The following is an 18089-nucleotide window of genomic DNA, read 5'->3' as shown; positions in this document are numbered from 1 at the left end:
CCGGCTGTTCCCTGGCATTCCAGAAGCAATTACATCATGAACATTTTGTTTCCAATCATTGACCTCAGAGGTCACAGGTCACACACAAACTGTGAGGCCAGTGAGTGACATCAATGCAGAACCAATGGGGATCACCTGAAGCGGTAGGGGAACTAAAATGGGAATGTTTCTTTATTTTAAATCCTAGCCAGATCCTTTAAGCTAAAAATCATTACAGTAATAACCATTAACCTAGAATCACTAAATAACAGATTACGCTGGCTAAAACCTGGAAAAGTTATCAGCGACAAGATGGTTATCCAACTACTGAATCATGGTTAGAACTGACACTGACCCTGACCCAGTATACAAACACTTGAGAAACTAAGAGGGAAATCTAGGATAGACTAGCGATGTCATCACTGTGTAGTCCGATGTGAGGGAAAGACAGCGAGGTGTTAATATTTTTCACAATGACCAAGCACAGAAGCTGCAAAACAGACATGTACGATACATATCAACATACCACATCCACGTATCCGAGAGTCAGACAAAAGACTCTAATCACAAATTAAAGGGGCATTCCTGTTTCAGCAAATAATTTGTATAATGGAAAGTTATCTGACAGAAATCTGACCATGGTCACACAGGTGCACTGCTCATTAGTATCAGAGAGTAATTAGAGCTGTGTGATATAACGAGCCGCGCACCTGTGTGACCATGGTCAAATTTCTGTCCACTGGAAGTAAACACAGAAGCTTTGTATAGAAGGACAGTGATCAGAGATCTAGAAAACTGTGGGGAATTGATGCAGAAAGTATATTAGAAAATTGCATATCTTTCCATTATACAAACATTAACATTTAATTTGCTAAAAGGGGAATACCCCTTTAAGCTACATTATACCGAGGAGGCAGACAAGGAGCTCTTAATAGACAACCCGGCTTCCCCCACCCCCAGCTCTTCAGTCATTTACTTTACGCCTTATTAGTGAAATGTCAACCTACATGCATGAGACGCATGCTGACTGCCACATAAAAATATAATCAGCAGGCGACGGGACGGTTATACATGAACCCCACCAGGTCACGTCTTAGATACTAATGCCAGCAGCAAGGCTATTTTTAGTACCAAAGTAATACATCAGCCCTGTGCTGTATATAGTGCGGGGTCTGCCCTCTGAGATGTACACCAGTGCACTGACATGTTTATATCCTGGACCACACCATACAGTAATAGAGAAATTTAGCCGACCATAAAAAATGCAGATGATAAGTTCTATGGAAGTTCAGCTCCTATGATGTCACCTACTAAAACCATCACCAGCCTGTACAGATGTTGTCCCAGTCATTCCCAGAACGTGTTCAATGACCTCGGCTGCGATATTTACTCAGGGACAAAGGTAAAGTAAATAATGTAAAATTCCAGTTGCGCCATTGTAAGAGCCGGCTGAGATGTTATATACGGGGAACGGTAAGTATTCAGTAAATTAGTTACCAACCTTCTAGGAATGCTGAGTCTTATACTATGAAATAGAAGTCACCAAGACTTGAACAATTCAATAGCCTCCTATATTCCAGGACCGCAACATATAATATTAACCATTTGGAGACTTTTTTTTCACTTGTATCTCGCTCTCCACCTTCAAAAATCTACAACTTTTTTTTTCGTGTACAGAGCTGTGAGATGGCTTATTTTCTGCGTATCAAATTTTACTTCTCAGTGACATTATTTATTATTCCATGCTGTGTACTGGGAAGCTGGAGAAAAATTCCAAAATGTGGTGAAAAACCCACAATTGTGCTCTCCAAATAACACCCCTGTTTTATTCTTTGGTTCAGTAAAATCACTGGGATACCAAATTTATACAGGTTTTATTGTGTTTTTATACATTTTCAAAAATTAAACAAAATGTGTAAAAAAAAAAATAAAAAATTGCCATCTCCTGACGCTAAAAAACTTTTCAAACTTCGGTGTCCAGAACTTTGTTAGGTGTCATTTTTTTTGCAAAATGAGCTGACGTTTTCATTGCTACCATTTTGCTGTGTGACCTTTTTATAACTTTTTTATACATTTTTTATGTGATGTAAAATAATGTAAATGGACATTTGGGCACTGCCACTTATGGGGTTCACTAGCAGGAATAAACGGTTTTATATTTTGATAGATCGGTCATTTTGGGACTTGGAGATACTTACTTTTATGTGATTTTTACTGTTTATTACGTTTAAATCAGTTCAAGGGAAAAGTTTATTTTTAAGCTTTTTATTATTTTTTAACCATTTTTTTCTTTACTAATTTTTTAGCCTAACCCTAGATGGTCAGATCGTTTTTATACAGTATTCTTATACAGTATTTTTTTACAGTATTCATTACAATGAGCCAATGCAGAAAAGAAACTGCAGAAACCAGACAGCCTCGGATCTGATGAAGACCCGAGGCTTTCATGGCAACCGAGCACCACCCCCCTATGACGTTCAGGGGAGCAACGATCACAACAAGTACGGCAGCACCCATGTATCAGCAGGGTTAATACCATATTAGCTGTATTAGCGGTGGGTGTTTGCTGCAGTATGCAGCAAACCCCCACCGCTGTATGAAGAGGGCTTAGCCCGTGAGCCCTCTTCATGCAACCCCTGCTCCTCTGAGCTATACAAGTACGGTGTGGAGGGTGAAGGGGTTAAGCCATGGCAGCTATACGTAGATGTAGTAGATACACTGAGCCATTCACTCTTCATTGCTATGATAGTAATCTGATATAGTTATGAGACATTGTTACACAATTCATCTATTAGACACTGTAAGTGTATCTTATACACAACATCCAAATAGAGAACGTACAATATACCACGCACAAGCTCGAGGAACCGGTTATTCAGCTCTTTAACTCCTGTATATTGAACAACCACATAGCACACATAGGCGTCTTAAAGTACAGCCGATAATAAAGAGAATGGAGGAGGCTGTACTGTGGTACAAGCGAAGGCAGGGCGGCTTCCAGGAGCCAGGTAGCCAATACACACCTCACCCTTCGCGTTCTCATATTGTGTGATATTCTCCAGCACATATGATGGAAAGTATAAAGCCAGTGGGGGCCATTGACTATGAGGTCTTGGGGATTTTTCCTTTGCAATTTTCTGTGCTGCCACATAAGTCTAAGGCTACATTCACTCGATGTATGCCCGCCGTACCGTAGTGCGACGGGCATATATCAGCGTTGCGGATAGGAGCAGGGGATGAGTGCTGCTCACCGTATCACGGGAAAAGATAGGATATGGAGCGGTACGGTGCCACACGTGTGCCGTGAGCCCATAGAAGTGGGGGATGTATATCAGCCGTATATACGTCGGCTTTATATACGTCCCCCATACATGTGTGTGAATGTAGCCTAAGGACTGCAGAAGCCCCAGTCATATAAAGAGATGTAAGAATCTCTCTTTGAAACTAATAAAGGGCAAAGAAGGGCTGAAAGAAGAGGTATATATGTAATAATGGGAATTACTCAGGAAAGCTGAGGCAGTGTTAGGTCAAAATCTGACCATTTAAGATCCTAACAATTTAAAGGGCCACTACAGGGGTGTTACCAGAGATTCTCTATGCTGCAGGGACCCACCTTGTGCTGAAACTTCCGAACGGCTCTGGTAACACCCACAGCCCTTTAGTCTCATTAGCATAGTTTTAAAAGTTGATTTTGGAAGGAAGGAGGCCATAGATAACAGATATATAAGTAGATTACCACAGTCACAGTGTCTGGATCTTTGAGTAAGTGTCCCTGGTTTATCATGCTTCATTTTCATGGTAAATTTCCTTTAAAGGCTGAATCCCAACACACAGTACTAGAATTTCCATAGTCCTGTGTTCAAGCTATCATTTGTTATTATCTGACTCAGGCCAGATTGATGGAGATAAAAGTTGGCAGGAGATTCATTTAGGCTAGGCCGATATGTGACACAAGTCCTCCACCATGACAAGTGACACTGCCGTCCCCGTCATATGCCGACAGCATTCATCAAATAAAGCAGCGGCCAGCATGAAACTGCAGACAGGAGCCACAAATACAGGGGTTCACTCCCAAGCTGACGGCACAACGTATATAGTTCTCATCCAAGCAAATCCATATGAATGATAGAAGATAAAGGGAAATGAAGAGTATTACCACAAACCATGTGATTTACTAGAAGTGGTGTTTCTCTTGTTGCATTTTCCCTAAACTGCCCCCCCCCCCACTGGCCACATATGTTTCTTTATTAGGGTCTTAGAAAACCCCTTTAAATAAATAATAATAACGTTAAAGGCTTTGATATGATCTATATGGCAGGTGATCTCATCCTATAACCAAATGATACAATTCCATCATTTACTTTAAGACAACTGATAACATAGCAATCCCCTGCCTCACACTTGGCAATGCTCTGATTTGATTACCAGTAATGACGAGAGATGCTGAGACCGGGATCGATGTAATAAATTACTTACTGGACTCCCTGCTTACACCACTGATAATCTGCTGTACTCGGGTGAGATCACTGGAACAGGCAGGGGATGAGGGATGCACTGACAGGGGTGGGGTGGGGCATGGGTAGATTATAGCAGAAATCATTAGCAAAAAGTTAGTATGTGTTTGTTTCAGAAGAAGTGATGGGAGTCCGGCTCTTCTTAGTGAGCTGGATCATTAGGCTCCCCTTAATAAAAAGAGCCGGCTCTTCTGGCTCCTGAATGGCTCACTGTTTAATGTATAATAGGAAGCCTCAGTCAGCCAGTCACCCTTTTATCGAGTTAAAGGGGGCGTGGTTACCGATTTAGGGGCGAGGTTAAGGGAACGACCGATCACTGACTCGCAGGCAATGTCCTGATCCTGTGCTGCTTAACACTCACACATATTTAATGTGGATTTAGTTTAATATGATCAGTCTATTACGGTGGATAAGATACTGTAATCATATGACCTCTGGTGAAACCGTAGCAAAAACATTTAACCCCTTTCCTGAAACCAGTCCCACGTGACCCAGTGACTGGCAGGGGTCGCAGCAGAATCCTGTCGATTAGTAAGTGATCAAATATCCAAGCAATGACCCAATCTCGCTGCTAAGGTGAATGAATACAGAGCTGCGTCCTCAGGGAATGGGAAAACTCATCAGTCCAAGGACATTGTGACAATATATTACACAGGGAAGCAATGTTATACAATGTAACAATACTTATTACCATTGATTTCTGCCATAAAGAAAGAGCTTGCAAAAAAACCTCTGCCCCAACTTGTGTCAACACTTCCACTGATAACATCACCACGACAGGTTTGATGGATCTATATTTAACCAGACCCTGACCTGACCATCCACCTTATCAGAAACTCATGGAAGTGCGAATACTAAATATAAGTCTCTGCTCACAAGTAGCACTTCTGCCTTGTAGCGCTGGGGTCCTGGTTTCGAATCCCACCCACTGGGATCTCACTGTGTTTGCGTCGGTTTCCTCCAAGTACTCCGGTTTCCTCCCACAGTCCAAAACATACTGTTAGGTTGTTTAGATTGTTAGCCCGCTGGGGAAAGGGACCAATTTGGCATGCTATGGACAGTGCTGCGTAATCTGTGTGCGCTATATAAATAAAGAATTATTATTATTGCGTAAAATATGCATACGAATGAAAATATAAAGGATGATGAAGCAATGAGGTAAAGTCATACAATGGAGTGCGTAAATAGTATGTCCTAATAAACACGTCTCACAGGTTATACAAACTAATGAGGGGTTACATGGGACCAGGAGTTGTAATAAATCTCCTCCATCCTGGGTGTCACTTGTACAAAAATAGAAGGAAGCTTTCCTATTTACACACTGATAAATTCAAGAATTATATCAAGACCCATTACTGTAACTAGCAGGGGTGTACCTTGAGGGGGTGCAGAGGCTGCGGTCGCACCTGGGCCCAAGAGGTTTAGGTGGCCCTTATGGTGTCACTTTCTTATATGAGAAGACTATTACTATAAACCATACATTATAGTCGGGCCTGGCACAGACTTTGCACTGGGGCCCATCAGCTTCTAGTTACGCCAATGGTAACTAGTGAGTTATTTTCATGAGATCGTCCTACTATTTGTGTGCGCTTGTCCCTTTAAATGCCGGGCTGCATCTTTGCTCGGTCATTTTCATTCCACAATCTATTTGTCACATCCAAACTAAACTTCCTTACATACTTCAGCCCCACCATGTACCTCAATAAAAGTGAATTATATAGGGCTTAGATGCCTTTTTACACCTAAATAACATTGATAGTTATGTCATATTGAATTATTTCCCTTAAATCCCTTCCCTTCCTAGGTTGAACTTGCTGGACATGTGTCTTTTTTCGACCCGTGTAACCAAGTGTGACAGCCTTAAAGGGGATGTCTAACCTTTTTCAAATTTTCAAATTTGATACAAAGCAGACCTGTTATAAAAACAAAAATAGATAACCACTTTGGCCTGGACCCTGTATTTCAGCAGTGCAGATCCAGTCTGACTTATTCCTTGTCACATGCACACCAGCGGCCAGTGACTGGTATTTGTGGACCATATGTATTATGCCATCACTTCTAGAAGGGGAAATTTGAAAATGGAGTCTTTCCTTTTCTTTGAAATATTCTTATGTGGGGAAACTTGTGAAAACATTTGTGCTGTGGAGGCCACGTCAAATAGCATGAACATGTGTAGGACGTGGTCCATCAGGGTGTCATGAATTTGCTAAACAAACTTCTACTTTGGAGACACAATACGAGCCATAGTTCTTCTTTCGAGTTCTGTATTTATTTGCATGATTTTGTGTTTCCTGAACAGTGTGACAGCACAAACCCTATAATATAGTCCAGTGCTATAATATAGTCCAGTGCTAGGTGCCATTACACTTATATCCACCAGTCCATGTAGCATGCAGGTCTGCTCACAAATAGCTAATGGATAGGCTTATTACTTGGGGGTGAGAATTGTAATGGTCATTGTAGTAGAAGGCACATTCATTACCTCCATGTTTGAGAATGTGATCACACATATAATCAGATAGGTGACCCGCTCCTGATCAGATACCAGCTGGCACATGACTCACTAGATCATTGAGCACCGAAGACCATGCCAGTCACACTAATGATACTCATTGCCGAGAGTCTTGCAAGTATTCGTCATACAAGATCCTGACATAGTGTCAATAGCACCAAAGCATTGTCAAGAGCCGAAGCCTGTGATTACATGACACCCCTATAACCACAACCATATATTATTCTGACATCTACTGCAGAGTCCAAAATTATACCGACATCTCGACTGGCAAAGTGATAACCCAGATCATAGTAAATACCGGTGTAGAGATTCTACAGTAACAAGCTGTGAGGCTCACCCACTCTTCTGACACATTTCTGTGGCTGAAAATACAGTGGATACCGAAAGTCTGCACCCCATATTGACAGAAAAAAAAAAATCACAGAAATGTAGATTTTTTTTGCTAATTTATTAAACAAGAAAAACTGACATATCACATGGTTATAAGTATTCAGACCCTTTACTGTGACACTCATATTTAACTTGCATGATGTCCATATCCTTCTCATTCTCCTTGAGATGGTTCTACTTCATTGAAGTCCATCTGTGTTTAATTAAACTGATTGTATCCGATTAGGAAAGGAAAACACCTGTCTCACAGTTCACGTCAGAGCACATGAGAATCATGAGGTCTAAGGAACTGCACAAGGAGCTCGGAGACAGAACTGTGGCAAGGCACAGATCTGCCCAAGGTTACAAATTTTTTTTTGCAGCACTCAAGGTTCCTAAGAGCACATTGGCTTCCATAATCCTTAAATGGAAGAAGTTTGGGATGACGACAACTCTTCCTCGACTTAGCAGTCCAGCCAAACTAAGCAATTGTGCGAGAAGAGCCTTAGTGAGACAAGTAAAGAAGAACCCCAAGATCACTGTAGAGATCCAGAGATGCAGTAGGGAGATGGGAGAAAGTTCCACAAATTCACCTATTACTGCATCCTCCACCAGTCAGGGCTTTATGGCAGTGTTCGCCGACAGAAGCCTCTTAGTGCAAGACATACGAAAGCCACAGTTTGCAAAAAAACACACAAAGGACTCCTAGACTAGGAGAAATAAGATTCTTTGGTCTGATGAGATGACGATTTAAGAGACCAGGGCAAAGGTTCTCCTTCCAACAAGACAATGACCCTAAGCACACTGCTAAAATAACAAAGCAGAGGCTTCAGAACAACTCTTTGACCATTCCTGACTGACCCAGCCAGAGCCTGGACCTAAACCCAATTGAACATCTCTGGAGAGACATGAAAATGGCTTCTACCAACGTTCACCATCCAACCTGAGGGAACCGGAGATGATATGAAAGGAAAAATGGCAGAGGATCCCCAAATCCAGGTGTGAAAAACTTTTCCCAAGAAGACTCATGACTGTACCAGCTCCAAAGGTGCTTCTACCCAATACTACGCAAAGGGGCTGAATACTTATGGACCATGTGATATTTCAGTTTTTCTAGTTTAATAAATTAGTAAAAATATCTACATTCCTGTCAAGATGGATGTATATTAATGTGCAAAAAATAAATTACCAGTTGGCTCCAATGAAACAGAGCAAAAAATGTAAAGGGGTCTAAATATTTTCCGTGCCCACTGTACATTCCATGGGGACATGTATCAGTACTTCTACACCTGTTATTCTCGTGACTATGCCACCTGCACGCCATGTGGGTATGTAGGGGGCGTGGCCGCAGGCAGAGTGGGCCGCCTCAGGGCGTTCCTGCTCTGTACCTGTACACATTCAGCAGTGAATATTTGCAGGATTTTAAGCAGAAATACACCAGGTCAGATCTGTCGTAGTTTTGTCCGCTGATGCAGCACAGTAGACAGTTACATCAAGAGGTCTAAGCCTCATGATGTATCCGCCGCCTCACGCAGCACGAGTATATGATAAATCTCCCCCATATATCTTAATGGTGCTGTTTCTGTAGTTTGGGCACCACTTTTTACACATCATATTCAGATGAATGAGACAATTCCCCTATGGTCAATAGAAGTTGTCCGCCTGACATTGCACTAATACAAGAAATGCTCTAGAATTTGTTGCAGACTTTCTACCCAAATCTGCATTAAGCCCATGAACAATATACATCCCATGCATGTGGATGGTCTTCTTACTTTCTTGTCTGCGTGTGGTTAAAGTGGTCCAGGACTCTTAGTGCTCTCCCAAAAAGAATCTGCTGCAACTATAAGCAGAAAGCTACTTCTTTTGAGTTGAAGCACCCATGGATTAGTCCCGGACAATAACAATTGTTCTGTGGAAGAGATCCTGACAGACAATGGAATAATTGCCCAGGGATTTCCCTATCAATGTTAGGAGGATTGCAGTAATCAGGATAACTGGCAGGGTGATCTCCCAGACATCTTGAGTATTACAGCGCCCAGCATGCGATTGTGCCTGTCATACAGACCTAGTCAGAGCACCCAGACACTGGGTGCCACACGGATCCCAATGGTGGCACAGTGATCCTTTCAAAGCAGTGTTTAAGCTGTGGATTTTAGGACCCCAGTGCCCCCACAACAACACTGTGATGGATCAGGATCCAGCACAGAGCATCATAAAGCTTGGGTACCACAGGGCTTGTCCTGGGATCCTGCAGGGATCAGGGTGCCAGTGACACCCTCATACTGACAGGTGCACATCCCCTGACTGCCCCCTGGCAGGACGATGGGCAGGACCCTGGCATAGCATGAGCCCGCAGTGTGCCATCATGACGGAGCTCACCTGTATTTCCTGAACAGCTGATCCGACTCTCTGAAGCCGTTATTGAGCAGCATGTTGATGCCCACCAGCGCCAGCTCCGCATCATCCATGGGGTCCGGGAGCTCCCCCGGGCCGGAGGTGTGCAGCTGCTCGGCCATTGTGCAGAGGACAGGACGGTGCCGGGAGCTGTCAGGCAGCACACCCGTGTTCCTCCCTGCCAGTGTGTAACTCGTGCACGGGGGAGGGGCAGGAAGAGGAGGCCCCAGCTGCGCCGCTCTCTGCTGCCTTTGTGATGATGGGAGTAGTAATAATAATGATGATGGTGATGCTGCCCTCATTACATGGGAGGAGGCTGCTCAGCTATGGACCGGCCCTGCTATAATAACCGAGCACCTGCATAACACACACCCTGGCACTGTGCTGGTACCTGCATGGACCCTGGCACTATAATCTGTACCTGCATAACACACACCCTGACACTATAAGCTGTACCTGCATGGACCCTGACACTATAAGCTGTACCTGCATGGACCCTGACACTATAAGCTGTACCTGCATGGACCCTGGCACTATAAGCTGTACCTGCATGGACCCTGACACTATAAGCTGTACCTGCATGGACCCTGACACTATAAGCTGTACCTGCATGGACCCTGGCACTATAAGCTGTACCTGCATGGACCCTGACACTATAAGCTGTACCTGCATGGACCCTGGCACTATAAGCTATACCTGCATGGACCCTGACACTATAAGCTGTACCTGCATGGACCCTGGCACTATAAGCTGTACCTGCATGGACCCTGGCACTGTGCTGGTACCTGCATGGACCCTGGCACTATAAGCTGTACCTACATGGATCCTGGCACTATAAGCTGTACCTGCATGGACCCTGGCACTATAAGCTGTACCTGCATGGACCCTGACCTTATAAGCTGTACCTGCATGGACCATGCCACTAAAAGCTGTACCTGCATGGACCCTGGCACTAAAAGCTGTACCTGCATGGACCCTGACATTATAAGCCAGTGGTGGCGAACCTATGGCACGGGTGCCAGAGGCGGCACTCCGAGCTCTTTCTGTGGGCACCCAGGCCATCACCCTAACACACCAGACAGGACTCAAAGAATTGTTGCTTTTAGTGATATTTTAAAGTGACATACTTGGCTTCTTGGGACTGTAGGAAGAGGGAGAATGTGTAGACGGGGCCTAATTATCTTTGGAGGACCTCCTGCTGGCCCCATGATACAAAGAGACACTGGAAAGAAGCTACAATGATGTAAATTTTCCCTCCTTCTTTCTACTATGTTGCTGTCCTCAGGAGGCCAGTATGATTGATCTTTGTTGAAGAACAGGGAGCAATAACTTACTGCTTTAATTTTTGGTTGGCACCTCGCGATAAATTAGGGTTTGGAGTTGCAGTTTGGGCACTTGGTCGCTAAAAGGTTCACCATCACTGCTATAAGCTGTACCTGCATGGACCCTGACACTATAAGCTGTACCTGCATGGACCATGACACTATAAGCTGTACCTGCATGGACCCTGGCACTGTGCTGGTACCTGCATGGACCCTGACACTATAAGCTGTACCTGCATGGACCCTGGCACTATAAGCTGTACCTTGTCCTGTCTACATCCCTGTAGTAGTACCATGGCAGCTCACAGCTTTGCTGTATGACTCCAGCAGGTGGTGTGTGCAAGAAATAAGGAGGAAAAGGCTGATGTATTGGTTTCTCCCTGTCTGTAGGATCCATCCCTGGGTAATGGATGGAAAGCCAGTGGCTGTAAGCAGCAACAGCCCAAAAAACGGTTAACAGCAGAGTCCGGTTGCTGGAGTGGTCATGGAGAGTGGTCCACCGGAAAGGTGCACACAGCCTGATAGTAGTTGCAGGCTGGGATGGTTCAGGTGGAAGCTGCAGCTCTGGGCTTGAGTCTCCAGACTCGCCCAGGTGCCAGACAGTAGGCCTGAGGCACTGGGAGTTCCTGGGATTGATATCTGTGACAGCAATAGCATGTGCTGCTCGCTCTGTCTCCTTGGGATTAGACCAGACCATGAGGTTAGACCCTCTGCTCTGACTGAACAGACTGATCATGGGCTTCTACCCAGCAGGGATTTTTATACTCCCTCTGGTCAGGTGGTAGCACCTCTCCAATCACACTCCAGCTTCCACAGCAGACAGATCATTGGCTAATTACATACACCATTTAACTGCTGCCATTTCAGGCAGTATCTACAGCTGCAATTACACAATGTCCAGGTTCTAGAACGTTCCTAGAGAGTGCACGACTCCCCCTAACAGCTCCTGACCTGGAGAGGGCGCTATTCACAACTACCCACCCGCCTATGCATTGGCAGGGGTGTTGCACACATTTCCAAACTGTCTGAGACTCATGATGGCACAAATGTATTCCATGTTAACCAACCTGATAGATATTATGGATAATATATTTTGTAAAAATAAAACGTTTTCACTACATTTTTCAGTGAATGTTTCTTGGTGAGGATCAATTATTTAAAGGGAACCTGTCGGCAGGACCCATTTTTTTATCCTCCCACTTGTATGCACGTTCCCAAACCGTTTTTATAAATACACTGCTTTTTTTAGTTGTAAAGATAACTCATATAAAAGAATACCTGTATCTCTTGATGTCCCAAGTCCCAGGGGTTTTTGTGTACTGAGGAGTGGTTCCCCCCCCCCTAGGGACACTGCTCCAGCATTAGCAGGTTTAATTTAACAAAAAAAGCCAAAACACACCCATCTCCCTCCTCCTCCCTTGATACTTCATAGCAACCAGACCACCCCTTCACTTCACTGCTTAATTTTTTATTTATGTTTTTAAATAAATTACCTATATTTTAATATTGCATGTATAGATTGTCATTGATTGCTACTAAATATTAGCGGCACAACTTTGTCTATTATTTTACAATTTATGTTCGTCTGGTTGAGATGCCGGAGTTATGTTTTAGAGTACGATAGTAGAAGCACATGTTGGTTTAACCCATACTGATCCCATACCTGTGAAGCCCCATTAATGGTTTACATACTTTTGTTGTATTATTTATTATGGGTTTTTTATTGTTCATTATTTCTCAGAATTTTTAGTGCCCATACATGGCAGCACCTGACTGTGGTACTCGGACAAAATGACAATTAATTGGTGGGCTACCCCTGTGGCTGCTATTGTCCTGATGCTGGACAAGTTGTCAGTGTAACCAGGCTTTGTCCTGTACTCATGGTCTATGGCACCTTCCTTACTAGGGCACAGAGAACATAGAAGGTTCCACCTTCTTTCCTTGTCCTTGACTAATTTTTAGTCTACTGGTAAATGGTGTGTACGGTTGTGCTTCAGGCAAGGGATGGTCACTAAGAGGAGTCACAAGTTTATTGTGCCTGGCTGCCGCCACTCCATTGATACACCTTATAAACATTGTACTATTTCAGGGCGTTGACCATACCGCACGGAAGTGACCACAAATTACAATATATACAAAAAAAAATTACAGTGGGGAAAATGTAACAATAAATCCAGAGTATTTGGCAATAAAAAAGTTCCTCTCAATACTTTGTTATATATCCTTTGTTGGCAATGACAGAGGTCAAACATTTTCTGTAAGTCTTCACAAGGTTGGCAGCCACTATTGCTGGTGTGTTGGCCCATTCCTCCGTGCAGATCTCCTCTAGAGCAGTGATGTTTTGGGGCTGTTGTACACTTTCAACTCCCTCCAAAGGTTTTCTATGGGGTTAAGATATCTGGAGACTGGCTAGTCCCTGGTGGTGTAGTGTGTTACTGACAGAAGCCTTTGTTACGTTGGTCCCAGCTTTCTGCAGGTCATTTACGAAGTCTCTCCGTGTGGTTCTAGGATTTTTGCTTACTATTTTTGTAATCATTTTGACCCCACGTGAGATCTGGCACAGACGCTTTGATTGAGGGAGATTATCAGGGGTCTTTTATGTCTTCCATTTTCTAATTATTGCTCCCACAGTTGATTTGTTCACACCAAGCTGCTTGCCTATTGGTGTCCTTTGACAGATCTTTGTTCTTCCCTTATCTTTTATACTGATAAGTTGTAACAGGAGCCATCACTACAGGTAATGAGTGGGGGACAAACGAAGACTTTACAGGTCTGTGATAGACAGAAATCTTGCTTGTTTGTAAATACTTATATTTCCACCATAATCTGCAAATAAATTCTTTAAATATCAGACAATTTTCTGGATTGTTTTCACACTTTGTCTCTTACAGTTGAGGTCTACCTATGATGACAATTACAGGCCTCTCATCTTTTTTAGTGGGAAAAATTGCACAATTCCTTCTTTACATGGCCAATATGTATGTATGTATGTTTGTTTAAATGGCATGGGACACCCAGTACTTGCCACACTTTGTTACAAAACAAGACACTTGCGTTAAAGGGAACCTGTTACCAAGAGACCCATTTTTAGTACTCCCCCAGTCCCCACAGAGCATAGTACATACACTGCCAAAGAGATTTTGTATAGAAAATTAGTTTTACAGAAAAAAAGATATATATAGTACCTTTCATTAGCATCTGCTGTGTGACTAGGCAGTTGTCCCCTGGGAGTGGCTATAGAGGAGCAGTTTACCCCCACCCTTGTGAAACCGCTCCTCCATGTGTCCTTTTCAAGTATATGAATAATTCTATCACTTGGGATTGGCTATAGAGGAGCAGGGGGCGTCGCTAAGCCAAGTGTGATGGGCGTCCTTTGAAAAGGACACATGGAGCAGCAGTTTCCCAAGGGTGTGGTGGTGGTGGTGGTGGTGGGGGGACTGCTCCTCTATAGCCACTCCCAGGGGACGAGTGTCTAGTCACAGAGCACATGGCATTGAAAGGTACTATGTAACATATCTTTTTTTCTGTAAAACCTATTTTCTATACAAAATCTCTTTGGCGGTACATGTACTATGCTGTGTGTGGACTGGGGGAGTGCTAAAAATGAGTCTCCTGGTGACAAGTTCCCTTTAAAGAGTTTGGTCTAAAAAGCCTAGTGTTCCTTCTTTTTTGATGCAAAAGGCAATGATCTCACCATTTCTAGGATTATTTAAGGGGTTGTCTGGGCCTTTCCTGACCAGGTATATAGAGACTCAACTTTGTGTTGGATGTTAGAGTTGAGGAAGTGGCTGTTTCATCTCTCCATAACTTATATTAGATGAAGTCCCGCTGCCTAAAAGGTCCAGCGCAGAACAATGCAGTTTTTTCAAAGCCAAGGTTCATCATAAAGATTACACTGCCTCCATGTTCATGAGTAATAAGGTGCTAATAAGGTGCTTTGGTGTCAGTTCACCAAGGTGTAAAAGCAGCCCCTTTTCCGATTTATTCACCTATTCATGTTGCCTGAACTTATCTCCCCCGCCAGGAGATATCTTCCACATTATGTTCTCATCCTATTCATTACAATGTTGTACATTTAGACTCTTTAGATTTAATTTGTAGTTCAGGCGCTCAAGTGGAAAAGATGCACTGCAGGCAAGGGAATTAATATTATTTAATCCGCAGTCTGGGATGTCATAGTAAGAACTGAACAAACTTAATAACTAACTACACATTACAAAATTGCTCTCCGAGCATACAGATGGAACCGTGTCCTAGATACAGACATCCCAGCACAAGAAACCACAGCAACAAGAACTCGTCCCACCGGAACTACAGATGAATAAAGCAGAGGGAATCTTTTTTATTTTTTGGTCGATTTAGATCAGCAATTTTATTTATATATAACATTCATGATAAAATTATAATATATTGTGTAAATGAATTTAGAAAAACAAGAATGAGAAAACAATCTTTGGCATCCACTAAGGTTTTACTTCCTGACGATATATGTGTGTGTATGTGTATATATATATATATACACATACATACACAATTTTTTTTTCTATACCAACAATAAATGGAATGTCTTTTGCACTTTTGCGTGGTATTTAACTTTCTTTTACTTTATTGCTGTATGATATCACACTATATACAATATACCCCAATATTAATTGTATTCTCTCTCAGTGTATGGAGAGCAGCCGTCTATAGTTCTATTTAAGGAGCTTCCATAATGTAGACCTCTTTAGTCATTAAAATGTACTTATGTTGACGCTCAAAGAATTTTTTTTTTAATTCTGAATTTACAGTATATTCACATGTCAGAGTTGATTCACTAAAGCGCTTTAAAAAATGGAAATTTGCAGGGCAAGAGCCGTTATATGGCATCTGTTTTTCATGTACTATAGTCTATAAGTGGTCTATGAAAATGGACCAAACTCTCTCAGGTTTGGAGGCTGTAGCAGTAGTGTCACTTGAGACGCCCATATCTTTACTTCTATGAGCCTAGAAACATGTTGCTGGTGTCATATTAAAATTAAGAATCACGGTTTCAGATCACATGAGGTTTCTGTAATGAAGCGAAAATACAGGAAGTTAATCTTTAATATGACACCAAAAGAATGTCTCTAGGTACTACACAACCAAAGATAGGGGCATCTGAAATTATTCTACCCTGCAGCCACTAAACTTGACTCATCTCGGGCAAAAAATACTCATCTCTACTCAATTTCACTTGACTTTGGAGGAGATTTTATAGATAAATGGGGAGATATCACATAAAAGAGGGAATTCTAGAAAGGACACTTCATAACCTACTTGAGAGGGGTCCCTTTAAGTCTGAAAGATCATCCCCTTGAAGTTAATATACTTTATGGTTTATCACATTAACAAGAGGAATAAAGGTCACTTGATGATGATTTGCATTTGGATCTTTTTAGATGATGGATTCCTGAAGTACTCCTGTACTGTCCATAGTTCCATAAATACAGTTACTTTTTGGACTGGAATGTTCCACCGAGAGAAAATGATGGGAAATCTGGTATGTTTATAAGAATATATCAACACATAAAAATTTTAAAATTAACAAATAGCTTGCAGAACTTACATTTTTGGTGATATTAGCATCTCTTTTTATATGCAGTAGGGAACAGAAGCAAAGAACTGACCTAACTGTGACAAACAATGCAAGTCATTATAATAATCCAGAAAATGTAAGGATAGTAGCACCTGCATTACTGCACTGGACACGTGTGATAACCACGTACGTATGTGCTGCGATGTAAACAAAAGTTCTATACACTTGTTTTTTCATTAATTGGCAGCTATTAAACGTAATGTAACCTGTTTTCTCACCAACAACCCTTCCTCAGGTAGAGACTGACCACTGGCACCTCCAGGGATTCGGAGAATTCCAATTTCCCCTTGGATCGGAATTGCTCATGCATGGCCAGTGATCCATTTACTCATATAAGACTAAATGAGATAGGAGTCCAATAAAAAGCAATGATAACTACCATTCTGTAAGCTTTTGGGCTCCCAGTGGTTGTAGCTGGGCATTAGAAATGTGTGTCCTGCCCTGTGGATAAGGGGATGAGTGTTGTTAGTGTCTATGAGTACTTCAATGTGACTTCTCTCATCCTTACTGATCTTGATTTGTTGTAGTCGTTTTGGTTCTATTTGATGCTATTCTACCTTAGACATATCTATTCCTATATATTTAAATGGCAAGTGACATACAACTTATTCGAGGTAGTTACATTTTCCACTGACTTTGAACAAACCACACATAAAAAAAGAGAAGTATAAAGAGTGCTCAGGTTTTAATCTTCAGATGGTACTTAAGGTGGAAATGGTTTGCACTTCTAACAGGTCTATATCCATGTATGTTCCCTGCTGAGAGATATGTGACTTTTCTATGAGAGTTATGCTGCAGGACACCTGCTAAGGCTTATAGCACCATGGACATCTGTTATTTTACTAAGGTTGATGACTTTCTTATTGACTTTAAGGTTCCTCATACAGCCAACAAACGATCTCTTCACAGGAGGCCGCTGTGTTTCCAAGGTATCTGAAACAGAACAACATCTTGTGAAGTCTTGGAAAATGAACCGGACAAGTTGTGGTATCAGTAATACACATGTTATAGATGACTCACATGGTCACAGTCATTTCTGAAATTCATTTTGTGAATGTGCTTCTACTGGTCAGCGCCGACAGTTTGAGAAGGAACATCTTAGTCTTCTAAGTGAAGCACGCTGCAGTATGATTTACAGAATTTCTAATGGAATATTTTCCTGAAATAGAAGCTCCTTCTTGTTTCACAACTTACCGTATATACTTGAGTATAAGCCGACCTGAATATAAGCCGAGGCCCCTAACTTTACCACAAAAAACTGGGAAAACCTATTGACTCGAGTATAAGCCTAGAGTGGGAAATGCATTGGTCACTTCCTCTCCCCAGTATATAGCTATTCAGCCCCCTGTGCACCAGTATATAGCCAGCACTCTGCT

General features: G+C 42.4%; 2 protein-coding genes across 3 annotated transcripts in view; both read right to left on the bottom strand.

Moving 5' to 3' along the window:
- Window positions 1-10041, bottom strand: part of TTC39C (tetratricopeptide repeat domain 39C) — a 69202-nt gene extending 59161 nt beyond the window's left edge. The window contains exon 1 of one of the 2 annotated variants that reach the window (XM_072152050.1): window positions 9760-10041. In XM_072152050.1, coding sequence (XP_072008151.1) covers window positions 9760-9896 — 137 coding nt within the window. In that variant the 5' untranslated portion in view covers window positions 9897-10041. The remainder of the gene's footprint in view (window positions 1-9759) is intronic. The other variant, XM_072152049.1, reaches the window with a different exon arrangement.
- Window positions 10042-17379: 7338 nt separating this feature from the next.
- The window catches only part of LAMA3 (laminin subunit alpha 3), a 156764-nt gene continuing 156054 nt past the window's right edge, over window positions 17380-18089 (bottom strand). Inside the window, exon 77 of the mRNA XM_072152048.1 lies at window positions 17380-17646. Coding sequence (XP_072008149.1) covers window positions 17501-17646 — 146 coding nt within the window. The 3' untranslated portion in view covers window positions 17380-17500. The remainder of the gene's footprint in view (window positions 17647-18089) is intronic.

The sequence above is a fragment of the Engystomops pustulosus genome, chromosome 5 (genome assembly GCF_040894005.1).
Source record: "Engystomops pustulosus chromosome 5, aEngPut4.maternal, whole genome shotgun sequence".
Taxonomy (NCBI): Eukaryota; Metazoa; Chordata; class Amphibia; order Anura; family Leptodactylidae; genus Engystomops; species Engystomops pustulosus.
This window is presented reverse-complemented; position numbering and strand designations above follow the sequence as displayed.